Source organism: Falco punctatus, assembly GCF_963210335.1.
Source record: "Falco punctatus genome assembly, chromosome: 4".
Classification (NCBI taxonomy): Eukaryota; Metazoa; Chordata; class Aves; order Falconiformes; family Falconidae; genus Falco; species Falco punctatus.
In genome coordinates this window covers 50,933,024-50,950,452 of record NC_137583.1, presented here as the reverse complement: position 1 = coordinate 50,950,452, position 17,429 = coordinate 50,933,024, and the positions used below count along the sequence as shown (strand labels likewise).

Below are 17,429 nucleotides of genomic sequence, written 5' to 3'. Positions count from 1 at the left end.
CCAAGCGCCCCCCCCCTCCTCCCGCCTCAGGGCCTGGGGAGCAGCCCCCTGTGCAAACCTGCTCCCTGCCATGTGTGGGGGCTGCCGCAGCACCCCCCCCACCCCCCACCCCCCAGACCCCACAGGTGCTAACCCTCCCTCCCAGTGTTGGGGGCAGAGGGACATCCCCAAGGCTGCCAGGAAGCCAGGCAAGGCCCCCTGGCAATGACTCTTACAGACAGGGCTGGGGTGGCTGGGCCGGGGCAGGGGGGGGGGGCAGCAGCAAGGGACCTCCTGCCCCCTCCCCACCACCCCCAGCACCCAAACACTCCCCTATGCACCAGTCAAGTCACACCCCTCCCCCTGCTAATGGCAATAAATAATCTCACACTACCCCAGCCCCACATTAAGGAGCAGGTGCCCACAGCCTGGCCCTGTGTCCCCCAGGACAGGGGATGGCTCTGTCTCCCCCACCACCCCCCCCACCCCAAGGGGAAAAGGGCTGGCAGCACCCGCCTGCACCCACCCCTGCCCAGGGCCTGGGACTTGGGGCGTCTGTCCCTCAGAAGCGCAGCTCCCTCAGCTTCTGCCGCAGGTAGTGCTTGGCCTCCTCGATGCCACTCACCTTCTCCAGCTCCGTGTAGGGCAGCTGAAAGGGGACAGGGAGAAACCGTCAGAGCAGCCCTGCCACCCCCACCACCCCCTGCAGCCAGCCCCAGCCATCCGTGGGGCAGGGGGAAGAACCAGGACTCAGCACCTTCCCAGGGGAAGGATGGTGCTGTTCCAGCGGAACGGGGACACGGGAGGAGCAGCCGAGCCCCAGCTCAGCATTCCACCCCGCCCCAGGCAAGGTGCTGCCTCCTGGGGGGGCAAAATTCCCCACACGCCTGCCTGCGCTGGCTCTGCTACCCCCGACCCTGGCCACCCACTGGCGAGGGCGGGCGGCCCCATCCCCATCCCCACTGGGGTGAGCCCAGCACACACGTGGGGAGGATGTGCGGCACTGCAGGGCCAGGGGCGCTCTCAAGCCTCCCCTGACCTTTAACCGCAGTCGCCAACCACCCGGGGAGGGGTGAGGAGCGAAACGCAGCTGCCCTCCTGCCGAGCAGGGTCGGGGAGCCCGGGGCTAGCGGCAGCAAGGGGCAGCCCCCAACAGCAGGGCTGCAGCAGCGAGCCCAGGTAACAGTTCTGCCCCAACACGTCACTTTAACCACAGCCAGCGAGGGAAAGGCAGCAGTGGGACCCACAGAAAGGGGGACTCCCCTCCCTTTGCCCAGGGGAGCCAGTACAGGGCACCGGGAGGGAGTGGAGACCCCACTGGGAAAGCTGAACTGGATGTCGGTCTGTGGAGCCAGGAGTACTCTGTGACCCCCAACAGCAAATACAACCTGGAGCTGAACACCCACCAGAAGGGCCACGAGCCCTGGGCCACCCCGACCACAAGACAGATGCACCCACGGGGGGGGGAGCAGAGGTGGGTCTGGGCTTGTGCCCTATCACTGCCCTTGCAGGCACTGTCTGGGGACAACCCGGCAGTCGCTTCTCTAAACAGACCCGGTCCCTAAAAACACCTATTCCCTGTTCAAGGTCCTCTTGCCCCAGGGCTTGTCACCGACAGCCCCTGCTCCAGCCCAGATGCATGCCTGTCCCCACACTCATCTGGGAGCACCAAAGGAATTGTGCAAACCTGCCCACCAGCAGCTGCATGGGAAGGGATCCACAGGGACAACCAGGAGAGTCCAGCCACCACCAGTGCTCCCCTCCACATGGCTCTCAGGGACCAGGGAGCAAAGCTTGCCAGGGCAGCTGGAAGCTCTGCTGGTCCAACATCCCCGAAGGCACCATCAGTGCTCATGGAGCACGACTAAGGGTGGCTGTCACCCACACGCCTTGGCTGCCTGGCAGCACCACAGAGGGCTAAAAGCATTACACCGCGGCAACAGGACCCGCACGCTCACCCCACCGCAGTCCAGCTCTCAGTGCGTTTTGCTACCCAGGCACAAGAGGAGTCCTGCCCCATCCCACCTGGGAACATGGAAGTACAGGAGAAGCCTCCTCCAGGCTTGGAGATCCTGCTAAAAGAGGCAGCCGCAGGGGGCTGGGGCTGGAGCTACGCAGGGCAGTGCTCAGCCCAGAACTCACCTGCCCTTCCCAGCCCCTAGGGCTGAGCGGATGAGCCCCGCACACCAGGAGGCAGCTCTGGCCACCCTGGAGAGCAGGGGGAAAGCATCCCCCTCTGCGGGGAAGTGACCCACCGCTCGGCTGCGCCGCTCGGGGCTGTGCCACCCAGCTGGTCCTGCACTGTCCATGGACAGCAGGAGACCAGGGCCCTGCAGGGGCTGCATTCATGAAGCCCACTCGGAGCAGGGCTGGGGCCCAGCCTTCTGGAGGAGCCTGCACGGGGCTGGGTCTGCAGGAGAGCTGTCGGGGAAGCGCTCCCTGCATGGCAAGGGGGTGGTCTACTATACCAGAAGCATCCAAGGCTGCTTGGAGAGGCCACTGCCATCCCTCGGGAGTTGCAGATCATGACACATAGGAGTTGGCCTGCAAAGGAGGAAGCTTTTTCTTACCAGCTCATTGAGAAACAGGGCTAGCAATAGGCATCGTGAGGGGCCAGGATGGGAAAATTTGGCACAGATGACACAGGGACTCCACAGAAAGGCTAGATCCTGACATGGGCGCTGCACAGGGCTCAGGACCTGTTTGCAACCATCACAGATGAGCAAGTGGGATGGGACACATGGACAAACTGCACACACTGCCCCGGGACAGCAGACAGGCAGTGTTCTCCAGCAGTCCCACGCAGGCCAGGGGCGAAAAGGTTACTAACTTTGTCTGGGGAGAAGGAACCAAGTCCTCTGGCTCCTGAATCAAAGGTTTCTGGCAGTTCTGCTAAAAAGCCATCTCCTTCCACTGCTCCATGCTCATTTCCTCACTGCCCAGCTCTGCAGGGTCTGCCTCCCCAGCAGGCTTGCCCTTCAGACACTATGGAAGGATCAAGAACACAGAAAACTCCTTCACACACAAACAGACTGGAAGCAAGTAATGCCAGAGCCAGGACAGGGTCTGTGGGAACATCAGATCCAGCCGCTTTTCAGGGCAGGATCCTGGGAAGGAAGGAGCGTGTCCTCACCTAGAAACTTTCAAGGGAAAAGAGCTGGCTGTCAATAAAAGGTCAGGACCACCAGGTAAAAGAACACCTACCTGGGAAAGGGCCAAGAGCCAGAGCACCTGTGGGCAGAGCAGAGGGCCCACAGTAGGTGACCCTGTCACAGCACTCCCACCGCCTGCCAGAGGGGTAGAAGCAGCACACAGGTCGGACCAGAGGACAGAGGCAAGGAAGGGTCCGGGTGCAAGATCCGTCAATGCCCTTTGCAGTCACGGCAGGCAGCCCCTGCGCACTGTGCCACAGCAGCCCTGCTCAGAGGCACTGCCAAACCCGCAGCTGCTGCTGCTACAGATCAGCGGCACCCCGAGGAGGAGCCGGCCCTGGCACGGTCACACAGACACAGCCAGACAGCTTAGCAGCATGCCAGACATGACAGGCAGTCCAGCACCCATCGAGCACACACGCGCAATGCAACAGTCAGCAAGAGAAGGCCTTAAATTAAATACAAGGAGGGCTGAACTGCCAGGGTCAAAGAGCTGCAGACAGGCACAACGTCCAGCTGGACCAAGTCACAAGCCACATACCCCAGCAGTCAGTATGGGGGCCAATGCTGATTAGTATCCTCATCAGTGACCCGGACCAAGTGCACCCCCGGCAAGGCCGCACAGTACCAGACGGGGAGGAGCGGCTGACACACGAGATGGTTGTGCTGCCATTCAGAAGGACCCAAAAGGGCTGGAGAAATGGCCCTCAGGCAGGGAAGGGCCAAGCCCTGACCCTAGCAGGGAATAACCCCACGAACCAGGACAGGCTGGGGCCAACTGGCTGGAAAGTGGCTTTGCAGAAAAGGGACTAAGGGTCCCCAATGGACAAACTGAATGCTGGCCAGCAGTGCTCCCTTGCAGCAAAGGCGCGACAGCATCCCAGGCTGTGTTAGGAAGAGCATGGTGAGCAGGCTGAGGGAGCGGATCCTTCTCTGCTGCTCAGCACTGGTGAGACACATCTGGAGTGTCCAAAGCTGGGCTCCCCAGAACAAGACATGGGCATAGCGGAACATGTCTGGTGCAGAGCCACAAAGATGATTGCGGGACTAAAGCACATGATACATGAGAAGAGGCTGACAGAGCTGGAGAAGAAAAGGATCGAAGCATCTTATCTATATGTACAAACACCCAAAGACGACAGATCCAGACTCCTAGTGGTGCCCAGTGACAGAGACTGAGGCAAGGGCACAAACCCAAAATATTGGAAATCCCATTTAAACTTAAGAAAAAGCTACACACAAACATGCTCCCCCAAACACAAGAAAATCCTCCTGTACTTTAAGGGTAAAGCAGCATGGGCCTTGAGTCTGGAACAGGTTACCCAGAAAGCAACCTGTCACTGAGCCATTCAGAACTCGACAGGACATAGTACTGAGCAACCTGCTGTAGGTGAGCCAGAGTTGGGCTGGATGATCTCCAGAAGCCCCTGCTACTACCTCAACTACTCCGTGATTCTGTAAAGGTGTCAGAAGAAGAAATAGAGGAAATAAACCTCAAACAAGAAGAGTAACCACCAAGCTATGAAGCAGCTTCAACTCAAGAAGTTGAACTGCCTGGGGTTCTTTGTCTTAAAGGGAAGCGACCTCTGGAACCACAAGCACAGAAGAAGGTAACCACAGAGCTGCTCTTCACTCCTTTGTGGTTCCAGACCCAGCAGCACCATGCTGGCTAACCAGACAGCAGGTTTAAAACAAACAGAGCCTGTTGCAAGTAGTACTGCCTGAAGCTTGTTGGCACTGGATGCTGCAGGTGTGGAAGAAATACAGGACCAAAGAGGAATACAATGCTGAGAGAAGAGGTCCGTCAGGGTGACTCAACATGGCTGTTCAGACACATGCTCTGTTGCAGGAGTCCTTGGACTATCCACAGTCCATTTCTGACTCATCTTCTCACGATCTGCCACCGTGTGCTGCTGGAGGAGTAGAGGGGATGGGACCACAGTGCCTGTTGTTACATACCCAAAGGGAGCTAACCATGCCAGCAGCTGCACACTGATAAGGCACGCTGAGCAAAGGGGAAGAGCTCCTGCAGCTTTCATCAGGCGGGTCCCAACACCTCACAGCATGCTGCCGGACGGAGCACCTCCCTGTGCACACGAGGAGCCAGAGCATGCTCTTCCTTGCCTGCACCCATGCCCATTCTGCCTTGCTCCTCAGAGCAAGGGGCTGGTGATCAGCAGCCCTGACCTGCACGGGGGGCGCAGACCCCAGCAGTAGCGGTTACCAGAGACAGCCTGAGATGGGGCATGGACCCCACAGCTGGGCCAACTGCAGGGTGAGCACAGTCCCTGGCTGCTGTGGGTGGCAGGTGTGCTGGGCAGAGGGCAAGCAGGAAAGGGCAGCTTTTGGCTCTCGGACGCAGTGGCACAAAGATGGGAGCAGGGGCAGCTGTGCCAAGTGCCTTTCCTCAACCAGGGGCATCCCGGAGCCCAGACATGCAGCGAGAGCCTGCGGCATCAGCCTTGAGCCCAGCAGTGGACACTGGGGAGCCCTCCTCTGCACAACAAAGCTGCTGGTCCCCACTGCTGCCTGGGGACACGGCTGGCCCTGGGCAGCCCGTCCTGAATGCCAGCACAAGAGAGACCCAGGGCGCAGTGCACAGGAGAGCTGGTCCCGCTCCACTGCTCTGCACTTTGGGATCTCCAAGGAAATACCCCAACCTGAGTCACAGGACTGCCAAAGCTATGCATAAACAAAGGGCTTCTGAACTATGTATGTTGCAAATTATGAAATTAGGAGGAGCTTTGTGTTGGCACGCTGTGCCGTCGCAGCAGGGGAGGTAAGAAGCTTTAAGAAATGGTTATGGAACTGCTTGGTAGAGCTATGACTGCAACTCAGGTGATCTCTGAAGTAAAGTAAACAGGAATAAGAGGCCTGCGCTTCTGAGTTGTTTTCCTCAGAAAGATCTGTCCTCAAGCTAAAAATCACCCCACAAATAGGCTTATAGAAGCTGCACACCTTAAAACAACATCTGAAGTTTTCAAAGAAATCTGAAGACAATTGCGAAGGTGTGGCAAAGCCTTGAGGGCTTCTCTGTTCACAGAGGCTGCACCAAATGGACCAGAGCTCCGAGACAGGCACTGAAGGGAGGTTTCCCTCCTTGCCTCGCCTCCACTTGCACATCCATGCTTGCAGAACTGACAGCCAGGACCACAGCGCAGGTTATCAGGCCGAGCCACATCCCCCACTTGGTTTCCACCCGAGGCCCTGCAGCAGACACTGCTGCTGCTGACATGCCTGCTGGGCCCAGGCTGAGCCAACTTCCCCTTCTTCCCTCCCTGCCCAGCAAGCAGGTTGGGTCCAAGCTCCAGGTGGCAGACCCGCAGGATGGGATTCCTGCTGGACCAGCAGACAGGAGGGGGCTGGCCCCTTGTCTGTACTTTCCACTGGGGCACCAGGGCTGGCATCACCTGCCAGCTGCAATGAAAAAAGTCTTGGGGTGTGGTGGGGGAGGGCAAAAAGGAGTCATGAGGATGAGTCGCTGCTTCCTCTCACGAGCAGCAAGCATGGAAGGATGGCTCCTGTTGGATTGTTTACAGTGGGGATGCCAGCTCTGCCGCCTGCAGCCTGTCACCCATCTCGTTGCACAGCCACGGGCCGTTCCTGCCTGGCGGGAGGAGGGGAAGGGGGCAGTCCCCTGCTTACCTGCACCAGACAGTAGCCCAGCAGTCGCAAGTGCCTGTCCCTCATGGCTCGCGAGCCCACAAGTATGTCGGAGTTCTGGCAGTAATGCCATTTGTCATTGACCGACAGCACCACCCTGCAGAGGACAGAGCCAGGGGAGAAGAGCAGCGTTACCCCACGCCACAGACCCTGCAGGCAGGACGGGCAGCAGTGTGGCCCGCACCTGGTCCCCAGCACTGCAGTGGGTGAAGGGCAGCACCCCTTATGCCTGGCAGCACGCCCAGCTGGGACATGGTGCACCCTGGGGCCGGGGGGTGGTGGGGACAGGGGTCTCTGCAGCACAGCCTGCATGGCCACCAGGCACCTGGCAGCACAGGGCAGAAGGGGGCTGGGGCTGAATTGGGGACAGCAGGGGCTGCAGCCAGTGCCAGCACGGGCCCAGGGCAGCTGTGATGCTGGAAGGGAGCGGGGACACAGACCGGCTCTGCTCAGTTACCTCTGAATCTCTTCGGCTCCTTGCGGCCCATCGCCTGGCCCTCGCTTGGGGCTGGGCCGGCACGGAGAGGGTGGAGGGCAGGCATCCTCGACAGGGGGTGGGCTGCTTTCCTCCGGTTCCTCCTGGTCCTGCTCCCCCTGGAAGCAGTTGTGATCATGCCCAGGGCAGCCTGCGGTAGCCTCCTCCTCCTCCTCCAGAATCTTGCTGATGGGGAACTGGAAGAGGGTGGCTGAGGAGGTGCCCCTGGGGGAGCAGTCAGGGGTGCCAGCTGGCTGCGCAGAGAGGCACTCGGAAGGGCTGCTTAACGTGGAGCTGCCCTGGCTCTCCAGGGAAGACTCTTTGCTCAGGCCGCAGTAATAGTCCGAGGGGGGCTGGTAGCAGGGCCCCCCCGGGGCAGGGCAAAGCGTGGGGAGGAACCGCCCAGCCAAGTTGCTCTCCCGGGAGCCCGGGGGGCTGCTTGGCGTCTCTGGAGCAAATGGGGCAAAGTCCTGCAAGTCCGAGGTCAGGGCCAGGACGCTTGTGCGCAAGGAGATGGCGGCAGGGGAAGTTGTAGCATGGGCAGAGGGAGCCTTGGAAGCTGCAGGAACACGGGAGAGAGGCAGCACAGTGCCCGAGCGGTTAATCCACAGCAGGAAGTCTGTGGAGAGAGAGAACAGGGATCAGCACTGGGCCTTGAGACCCGTTTACTGATGGAACACAGGCTCAGGGACCCCGCGTGCCCCACGGTGGGCCGTTGTGCCAGCCAACCCGGCAAACAGGAGTGCAGAAGGAGCTCCCCGCTGCACTGGCCCAGCTGAGCCCTCCTGCAGCAGGGGTGGCTCAGGAAGCTTTGTCCCAAAGTGCCAGGGTAAGGCAGGGACAAAGCAGCTAAATCTAGTTCTGCCCTGAATATTCTCCCAGCCTCAGGCCTCCCCCAAGCAGCTGCAGGGCTTCTGCTGCACCCACAGCCCCCCAGATCCCAACTGCCAGCCCCCTCCCCAGAGCCACAGCCCTGCCCCAAAGCGCGCGCCCAGCCAGGCAACCTGTGCAGTATCCTGGGGGCAGCACCTCGTCCTGCCGATAGCACTCCTCTCCCACCAGCTGCCGCAGGGCCTCTGCCACCAGCCCCTTGTAACTGAGGGGAAAAAGAAGAGTCGGAGGATACACTAGAGAGGGCTCCCAGCCTGCCCCACCGAGCCCTGCCGACCCACGTTCTCCCTCTGAGCACATCTGTAGAGATGGGAAGGTGCCTGGGAGTGAGAAGTAATAACAGCCTTGAGCTTCAGGCTCTGCTGTTCTGAGGCAAGGAGGGGACATGCTTCAACTCATTCAGAAGAAAAGCTCCTCCCAATATTGCTGCACCAACAACGTATTCTTCCTCACTGAAAGGGTTGCCAAGCACTGGAACACGCTGCCCAGGGAAGTGGTGGAGTCACCGTCCCTGGAGAAATTTAAAAGACCTGTAGACATGGCACTTAGGGACGTGGTTTAGCGGTGGAGTTGGCAGTGTTAGGTTAATGGTTAGACTCTTGTGATCTTAAGGGTCTTTTCCAACCTCAACAATTCTGTGATTCTAAAGAATTCTAAATGATTCTACACTGCTCCACTACAGGCTTCAGAGCTCACGTACAGGCCTTTACCCCAGCACCGTCCTCAGCTGGGATCCTACCAGTACAAGGTCACAGACCACATGTCCCAAGTGACACCACTCTGTCCACCTGCGAGGGACAGGCAGTGGGGTGCCCAGCAGACTGCACTCCCAGCCATGCTCTCCCCTCCCCAGCACACTGCCTGCTGCCACCACTGACCTGTACTTTCTGTTGGCTTCGTCAGCTGTCAGAGCATGCTCAAACATGAGGACACGGTAGCGTGGGTCGAGACGTGGGCCGCTGTAATCATGGAACTCCAGCTCCACTGCTGCATCCAGCAGCGAGAGGTAGCGGCGCACGATCAGCGCGTAGGGGCTGCCTGTGGGGAGAGGATGGCTGGCTAGACACCCCGGCAGCCCCTCCTTGCCCAGCCACACTCCTGGCGGGGCTGCCTGCCAGCAAGGTGGTCCTGCACTCCCAAGGGGAGTCTGTTCTGCCCAACGCTTTCCAAGTCCATCCCCACCCCAGCCCCAAGCTCTAATGGCTGGGTTTACCCTGGAAAAGACCCAACATACTCATAACATTGGTGATGAATGCTGGGGAGAAGACTTGGTGCAGGACAGTCTGGGGGAAATGGCTAAGCTGAAACATGGACATGAGGATGTTGACTGTTGCCAGGGGTGAGCTGCCGGCTTTCTGCTCCAGGATGGCCTCCAGCTTGGGGAAGAGCTCGCTGTGGTTGGATGGGCGGTAATTCATGCGACTGAAGGGAAACACCAGCTTCTGGATCACCTGCAGGCAGGAGGAGAGGGAGTGGGGCCGGGCCAGGCAGTGGGATGAAGGTCAGGTCAGGCCCAGGCCTGCCCAGAGCCAGGTAGAAACAGGTTCTCACAACCCATATGGGTCAGGCCAGGTCCCGGTTGGTCCCCAGTAAGAACCCCCTGCCCAATGGCACAGAAGGGCCCTGCTTCCCCCCAGCACCAGGGCATCCCCAGAGCCAGCCCCAGGCGTCCCCCACAGACCAGGGCCAACACTCACCTTGCTGTCAAGCTGCTCCCCACGCTTCAGAAGAAAGTTAGCGATGGTATCAAGCAGCCGTGGCTCACGCAGCCGGTGCCGGGCCACATACTTGGCAATGAGGGCCATGGTGTAGGGGGTAAGGTTCTCTGCCTTCCTGGGGAGCCACTCTGCACAGAGCAAACCACAGCAGGGTATCTGTCAGAGGGGCCTGGCTCTGTCCAAAATGCAGCTCTCCAAAAGCCACTACAGCCTGGGCAGGAAAGGCAGTGCAGGCAGGCGGGAGGTAATGAGACCTGGGCAGCAGAGCCACCTCTCCTGAAATCCAGGTGGCTTCCAAAAACCATCAAATTATGGGGCTTGTGAAGAGGCTCGGGCAGATTCCAGTCACATGCACCCAGAAGGCACAGTAGGAACATGCATGGAATGGGGGGCCTTCTGTTAGAAACCCCACTGAAACCAACCTGCTCCCAGTCTTGAGGTGAGGCAGGCTCACAGCCCCAGGAAGGGCTGGGCTGGGATGATGTCAGTGACAGAGTAGCCATAGTGCAGGGCATCTCCTGCTCTGGCCTCACTGGTGCTCAGCCAGGCCCCAGCTGGTGCTGTCACAGACCCAGATATCCTCTGGGGCCAAGAAAGGAGGCTCCAAGGCTGCCACGTGCACAGACAGAGCCCAGCACACCCCACACCGGGGAGGAAGCTCGCACAGTGGGCAAGGCTGGGACCCTGCCTGGGCAGACCCTGCCCTCACCTGCCATACTGCGGATGAATCGCTCTTGGCGGTTCTCGTAGAAGAGCTGAGAGCTGAAGATGGCCTCCAGGGCCTTGTTGTTCGCCTCCTGGGCGCACAGAGCCAGCATCTCGTCCAAGAGGGCCAGCTCATGCTCCCGCATGGCACTCACTTGCCCCAGCGTATGCCTGACAAGGCGCAGGATCTTGCGGTTGTTGATCAGCTGCTGGTCAGAGGCTGGGTGTCCCTGCAGCGCCTGCGCTCGCAGCCGGTAGTAGGAGAGGAGCAGGAAGAGGGTCTGGGGGTGCCGCTCCTTCTCCAGGTGCCGCTCCAAACTGCTGAGGCAGGACTCGACCAGGGGGTGCGGGCTGGACGGGTGCAGCCGCATCACGCTGCTGAAAACCATGGAGACGTCCTTCTGGTTGAAGCGGCCCAGGCGGCTCCGGGATTCGTCCTCCAGCACTCGCACCAGCGGTGATTCCCCAGGCAGGCCTGTGACAGGGAAGGGATTAGGGACAGCCGGACCCCACCTCTCATCTTCACTAGGCACAACCGTCCTCGAAAGCTCAGGCACGAGACTATGGCCGGAGAAGGGCAGATTTGCCATGCCAGTGACAAACCAAGGATGAGAAAGGGAAAGAGGACCGGTCTGGCAAAGCCTGACCAGAACACCACCATGTTTGCACTGCAGAAAAAGTCACGTGGAGGCATTGGATTATTCCCACCCATTTCACCAAAATGGATGTCCCTTAGTTCATCCACAAATGAAAGGTTTATTTCTTAAGTCTCAAACTGCTTAAAGATAAATAATACACCTCAAAGTACTTTTAAAAAAAGTTTCTGTTGGAAGACAAATAAGACAGCCACATATTACAAAAAAAAAGCCTGTCCGTGTATGACAGGAATTAATCCTTTCACATTTCTAATTGTCTCCCATTTTCTACTTTAGCTTTAGTCTTTCAAACTCGGCTCCTGGGGAAAATACTTTCTTCCAACTCTACATATTATTCAGCCACAGAAAGACAGGAGGCCAGGCACACAGCGCGGCTACGAAAAAAGGCAAAGGCCATCCCTCATGTGTCAGGAGAGATATTTTCAGGAGATGCATGAAGCATTATGCACTGTATGAGGCCCTGGTAGCCCACTGGTCTCCTAAGCCAGCTGACAGGATTTTAATTTTCAAAAGCGCTTTAAAGCAACTAAGGCAGCATGGGGTAAGTTGCTGTGTTTTCTCATTAATCAAACATCAGTCAGAAGGTGGAAAAAGTGAAGAATTGGTCTGAGCAGTTGCTTTGTTCCTTAAAAAAGGCCTCAGAAAGGCAGACTGGCGTTTTCATTAACGAGTGGGTAAGCGTGGTGAGCAGGGAAGGGTGACAGATGGAGAACAAAGTGTGGGTCAAAACCAGAGCAGGCCAGGGGGAGCCCAGCTGAGGGGAGAGGCGCCTGGCAGCCCAGAGTTCAGTGTCAACAAACACAAGGTGCTGTGAGGCAGAGGGGGGAAGAGCAGAAACTTCTTCCCTCCCCCCTTTCAGCAGGATCTAGAGTTACTGCATCAACCCACAGCCGGGACTGGGCGTCTCCATACGTGGCTGGGCCAAGGCCTCAGCCCAGCATGCAGCTGCGGTGGAAAAAAAAAGCAAACAGAATGGCAGGAGATGTGCATGTGGGACAGTGGAGCGTGGGGCTGGCAGGAACCACTGGGGTGGGGAGGGCAGCCCCCTGCTGCTGCAGGCAACTGCCAGACATGATCCCCTTCCTCACAGGCCAGGGCATCTGCAGAGAATCTGTGGGGCCCGCAGCTGCCCCTGGCGCAGTCCTGTTCCCAGGACACGCCTGCCCACCAGCCCAGGCTCCATAATGCCCAGAGGCTACTGCTGTGCAGGAACCCAGCCAGGCTTGAACCTTTTCTCCTGAATATCAAATGCCCAACACAGGGCTCGTGGCTTGCAAAGGGTTTACCCAAGATCTTGCTTCTCACATTTTGATGCGCAGCTGTTTGCTGATTTTCAGGGACTGGAACAAAACTCAAGGAGTGGTTTATCCCGCAACTTGCCAGGCACTGTTGGCCACTGCTTCGACTGCTCTTTGGGCTGACATGCAGGGTGGTCCAGCCAGCTGAGCCCCGCAGAGTCCACCTGATTCCCTTCCTGCAGAGAGCAGAGCCTCCCCCTTCAAAGGGCACAGCTCTGCCTGCCACAAAGCCACCTTCACACGTAAACCCACACACAAACCCAGACACTAGCCCCTGTTCTGGCACACCCTTCCTCCTTCATAGCAGCCAGAGCAGCAAGCTCTCCTGTTACCTCACAAACCCAAGCGCCAGCCTGCATCCAGTTGCTCTGCCTGCTTTCCCCATTTTCTGTGGACAACCCCACACAGGCAGATGCTAGCAGCCCGGGACACTCACCCAGTGCAGCAGCGGCGTACAGGCAGTTGACAATGCTGAAGTTATCGAACTTGGAGCAGCCACTGATGATGGCCTGACAGAGAGTCTGAAACTCCGGCTGTTCTAACATCTGGCCAGGCCCGCGACTCTCCCCGTTCAGCGTGGCCTGGCCCTGCTGCTGCTGCAAGAGCTGGCCCAGCTTGTGCAGGGCGATGGGGTAGTGGCTGGCGGACACCTTGCTGGGGTTCTGCGTGACCCACCGCAGCACTTCCCCTACGCTGCGTGAGCGCTCTATCAGACGCTTCATTGTGAAGAAGGTGTCATAACTCATCTTCTCATGAATGAAGTTCCAGCTCTTCCGCTTACCATGGCCTCGAGTCCTGTAGGCATCTGGGGGAAAGGTGTGCAGCAGCCCATGGCCGTAGGGGTCCAGGGGGAGCAGCACAGCCCGCTGCTTAGCTTTGCCTGCACAGTAGCAGGTGGGATACATCCCGGCCCTGCTCCTGTCACCAGCAGCCAGGCCCTGCAGGACACCAGGCCGCACGCTCTCCCGCGTCAGAGCACGGAGCCATGGCAGCAGGCGCAGCATGGCGAGGGCAGGGCAGCTTGAGAGGCTTCCGAGAACTGGGAGACCCTGGGGATGAGACGGGGGATGAGAGGGGCAGTGAGTTCGTGTCTCTGGGAGGCCTGAAACCAGCAAGGCACACATGGAGCCCACACTGGGACCCCTCCTGCAGCGATCTGCCCCAGTGCAGGGGTGCCTGCCCGCGCCGTTCTGAGGTCCCCCCACCCACAAAGACCCCCTTGGCACCGGGACCCCGCCCTGCACAGCCGCCCAGGCCGCGGGCCCGCAGCCCACTCGAGCCCCGGTGTTCCGGGACCCCGCTGTCCCCGGCCCACACAAGCCCCTCCCCTCTCCCGGTGCCCCCGGCTCGCACATCTCCCACCTTCCTGGCGCCCCGGCACATACAGAGCCCCGACGGGTACCGGGACCCCTGGGACACCCCGATCTTCCATTATCCCAGTGCCGGCACCCCCGGGCCGGACTGAGCTCTCCTTCCTCGGTACCGGGATCCCAGGGTTGCCCCGATCTTCCCCTCCCCTGGTACCAGGACCCCCGGGCCGGGCCGGGCTGGGCGGCACCGGCACCACGACACCCGGCCCACCACGGGCGCCGTCCCCACCCGCCCAGCGTAGGCGGGCCCCGCGGCGCCCGGCCAGCGACCCGGCCCGGCCCTGTCCCGCCCGGCCCCCGGCCCAGCCCTACATGGCGCTCGCGGCCGCGCTGGGACCCGCCGCCGCCCCGGCCGCTCAGCACCGCCCGGACATCGAGTCCGCCATCTTCCCGACAGCCCCCGTAGGGCCGAAGGAGGCCACGGCCCCGCCCCCCGCACGGCCCACACTTCCGGGGGCTGTCCGGTCCGCGTGCGTAGCGGCATATGTAAATAAACGCTAACCGCCCTCCAATGAGCAAGCGCCTCGCGAAGGGGCGGGGCGGCTCTGCCGGCGCACGCGCGCGAGCTACAGCCCTGCGGTACGGGCAGCCTGAGGCGCAGGCCCCGCCCCGCCAGAGAACCCCGCCCCCCGCAAGGGCCCGCCCCCGCCCCTCCCGCCGCCACGGTGCCCCCCCTTCCGCCCTTCCCCCGGCGGCGCAGCAGCAGAACCGGGAGGCCGCGACCGTTCACAGTCCTTTCTCTTTAATCGTAACAGAGCGGCGGGGAGGTCATGTTGCCCCCCGCCAGGAGCCCCGGAATTCCCGGGGAGCAGGCCCCGGGAGGTGCCGGACGGCCAGACTGTCCTGCCGTGGGCAAGCAGCCCCAGCGGAGTGGCAGAGGCCCGGGCAGGAGGGCTCTCCCGTGCATAGGCCCGGGAGTGGCAGGTGGGGTGGGGGAGCCAGGCAGATGCTCTGCACAGGCTTGGGGGGCACTCGGACCCCGCCCCCCACCCCCCCCCACCCCCCATCCCCAGAGGTAGCACTTGCTCCTGCAACAACCCTGGCTCCAGCTGCAGCACTGCCCAGCCCTCAAGCCACAGTGTGCGGGCAGGCTGTCTGCCTCCTACCGGGGCACCGGCCCTGCCAGGTCCTGCAGCCCCCGGGGGACAGAGTCTGTGGACCCCCAGGCTCAGGTGCAGCAGGCAGTCTCCACCCAGGACCACGCATTCTCCGGGTGTGGCGGCTCCTTTCTGGGCATGGGGCCGTGCTATCTGCGGTACATGGTGAAGGCCATGAAGCTGAAGAGGAGGGTGAGGCCAGCTAGGAAGGTGGTTGCGGTGGCAGTGAAGACATGGCGGTACTGCAGCTGAAAGTACCAGAGCACGGCCAGCATCAGCACGAAGAGTGGCAGCATGAGGCTGCCCACGTTGAGGGCGGCGTGTACAGGGTCGGCAGAGGTGTGGGAGCCGGTGGGCGCGGGGGCCGGGCTGTGCTGGGAGATGTGGCAGTGCAGGACGCTGTTGTGTGCGAGGTGCAGGGCGGCCAGGCTCTGGGTGTCATCGCGGAGCAGCTGCCCCTGGTAGATTAGCCGCACTTGCTGCTCCTGCCCAGGAAAATAGGCCCTGGGGCAGGGGACAAGGAGGGAGTTGTCACACTCCCCCCAGGACACGCACCCCTCCATCCATCCCCCCAGGGGCAGGCGGCAAACCGACCCATCCACCCACCCTGCCTGCACAATGCCTGCACCCCTGTGCCTGCGCTTTGCCATCAGCCGCCCTGGGGGCACTACCAGAAGCCAAGCCACCTGCCAGGACAGGTCACCTGATGGCCCCACCAGGGACAGGCCCAGGCACCAAGGGCACACACCACCCACACAAGGACAAGGGTGGCAGCTCCCAGCTGCTCCAGGGAAGGAAGGCATGGCCAGCGGGGCTCGGGGACGCCCCCAGTCGGGACATCCCCGAGCGGTGCCGCGGGAGAACCGGTGTGCCCTGCCCCTCACCTCTTCAAGGCCCCGACGGTATCGCCGGGGCGCACCCGGGCCAGGCGCTCCGTGTCGTTGAGGAACTTCAGCCGCAGCACCATGGTGGGCTCGGTGGGGCCGCCGTCCCCCTCACTGAGGGGGCCCTGCGCGGGTGTGGGGCCGGCCCGGGGCCGCAACCCCGCCGCCAGCCCACCCGCCCCATCGGCAGCCGCTGGGGCCGCCGCCGCCGGGGCCTTGTGCTCCACGGGGGTCGGGGCAGCGCTTGGGCCCTCCTCGGAGAGCGGCGCGGCGGCTCGGGGCGGCGCAGCAGGCTCGGGGGCGCGGGTGGAGGCCCAGGCCAGCCCCAGCACCACGACCACCAGCAACAACGCGAAGAGCACAGTCACCTCATCGCCAACGCCCTCGATCAGCGCCATGGCGGCACCGCCTACCGACCTGCGGACATAGAGCGGGGCGGTCAGCCCGCCGGGCCGCCGGCAACCGGAGCCGCAAGCGGCCCGGGCCCCTCACCTGCCGCCATCGCAACCGCTTCCGCCTAACTGCAAGGCACTCCGGGAGATGTAGTTCTACTCTGTGCCTGCGCAAAGGCACCCGCCGCGGTGCACCCTGGGAAGTGTAGTCCCGCCCTCTGCCTTGGCACACCCTGCGGCAGAGGGCGGGACTACACTTCCCAGCGTGCCCTGCGCCAAGCTGCGCCTGCGCCGTGCGGCTACCTCGGCCAGGGCCCTTCCCCTCCGCCATTAGCGGTTTGAGAAATACTCCGCTTTGCAGGGCCCAGTCTGAGTAGGTGCGGTGCTGCGGGGTGGCTGGAGGAAGGGGTTGCGAGGATGGCGGCAGCTGGGCCTGGGTTCACAGGGAGGCGTTGGGGTGTTGGCGTTAATGCGGTGGCGCTTGGCGAGGCTTAGGAGGGAAGGATTGCTGTTGGGGTGTTGACAGGATAGGGTAAAATAGACTATTTCATCTAGTCCAACTGCTGGATCACTTCAGAGCTGACCAACGCTTAAAGTATGTTATTAAGGGTATAAGTGTCTCTTAAAGCACTGACAGGCTTGAGGCAATGACCATTTCTCTAGGAAGCTTGTTTTGGTGTTTAACTGCCCTCTTGGTACAGAATTGCTTCCTAATGTCTGGTCTGGTGCAGCTTGGAGCTATTCCCAGGCATCCTGTCCCTGGATTGCAGCGAGAAGTGATCGGCACCTCCCCCTCCATGTCCTTTCCTCAGTTAAGCTTCAGAGAGCAATGGGGTTGCCCCCCAGCCTCCCTTTCTCCAAACTCGACAAGCTTGAAGTCCTCAGCTGCTCCTCAGAGGACATGCTTTGCTGGCCTTCTCTGGACACATTCAAGGACCTTCTCATCCTTCTTAAATGGTTGGGGCCAGAACTGCACTTGAGGTGAGGCTGCACCAACACTGAATACAGTGGGATAATCCCCTCTCTTGAGCGGCTGGTTCTGCTGCATTTGAGGCACCGCTGGATGTGGTTTGCCCTCTTGGCTGACTGCTGTTGAGCTGCTGCCACCTAGCACCCCCAGATTCCTTTCTGCAGGGCTGTTCTCCAACC

The 17,429-nt window shown here is 60.9% G+C and overlaps 2 protein-coding genes across 5 annotated transcripts; both read right to left on the bottom strand.

Annotated features, from left to right (window-relative positions):
• Positions 1–133: 133 nt before the first annotated feature.
• On the bottom strand, positions 134–14,509 carry FASTK (Fas activated serine/threonine kinase). Of its 4 annotated transcripts, none has more exons than XR_013927423.1 (11): positions 14,220–14,509; positions 12,974–13,586; positions 10,588–11,058; positions 9,858–10,006; positions 9,395–9,611; positions 9,039–9,198; positions 8,274–8,365; positions 7,252–7,888; positions 6,777–6,891; positions 1,938–2,523; positions 435–628 (listed from the first exon to the last, which is right to left on the bottom strand). XR_013927423.1 is itself a non-coding variant. In XM_080382766.1 (10 exons), exons 2-10 carry the CDS (start codon positions 13,539–13,541, stop codon positions 542–544), a joined length of 2,496 nt encoding a protein of 831 aa, XP_080238892.1. In that variant the 5' UTR covers positions 13,542–13,586; positions 14,220–14,509; the 3' UTR covers positions 134–541. The 4 variants fall into 4 exon arrangements, 2 of the variants coding, with proteins under 2 accessions (XP_080238892.1, XP_080238893.1); XR_013927424.1 differs by having other exon boundaries at positions 2,448–2,523; XM_080382766.1 differs by lacking the exon at positions 1,938–2,523 and having other exon boundaries at positions 134–628.
• A 119-nt stretch (positions 14,510–14,628) lies between these two features.
• Positions 14,629–16,390, bottom strand: TMUB1 (transmembrane and ubiquitin like domain containing 1; the record flags this gene model as incomplete). Its single annotated transcript, XM_080382775.1, is given in 3 exon segments — positions 14,629–15,508; positions 15,889–16,372; positions 16,375–16,390. Coding segments are annotated over 3 exon segments (855 nt in total). The 3' UTR covers positions 14,629–15,153.
• Between the last annotated feature and the right edge of the window lie 1,039 nt (positions 16,391–17,429).

What these genes read in the sequence shown, in the direction of transcription:
- FASTK (XM_080382766.1), bottom strand. Translation starts at nt 13,541, where the DNA reads ATGCTGCGCCTGCTGCCATGGCTCCGTGCTCTGACGCGGGAGAGCGTG. An exon ending in GGAGCCGAAGAGATTCAGAG is followed by an intron (nt 6,892 to 7,251) that starts GTAACTGAGCAG and finishes TGTCCTCTGCAG; the next exon opens with GGTGGTGCTGTCGGTCAATG. An exon ending in TGGGCTACTGTCTGGTGCAG is followed by an intron (nt 629 to 6,776) that starts GTAAGCAGGGGA and finishes GTCCCCTTTCAG; the next exon opens with CTGCCCTACACGGAGCTGGA.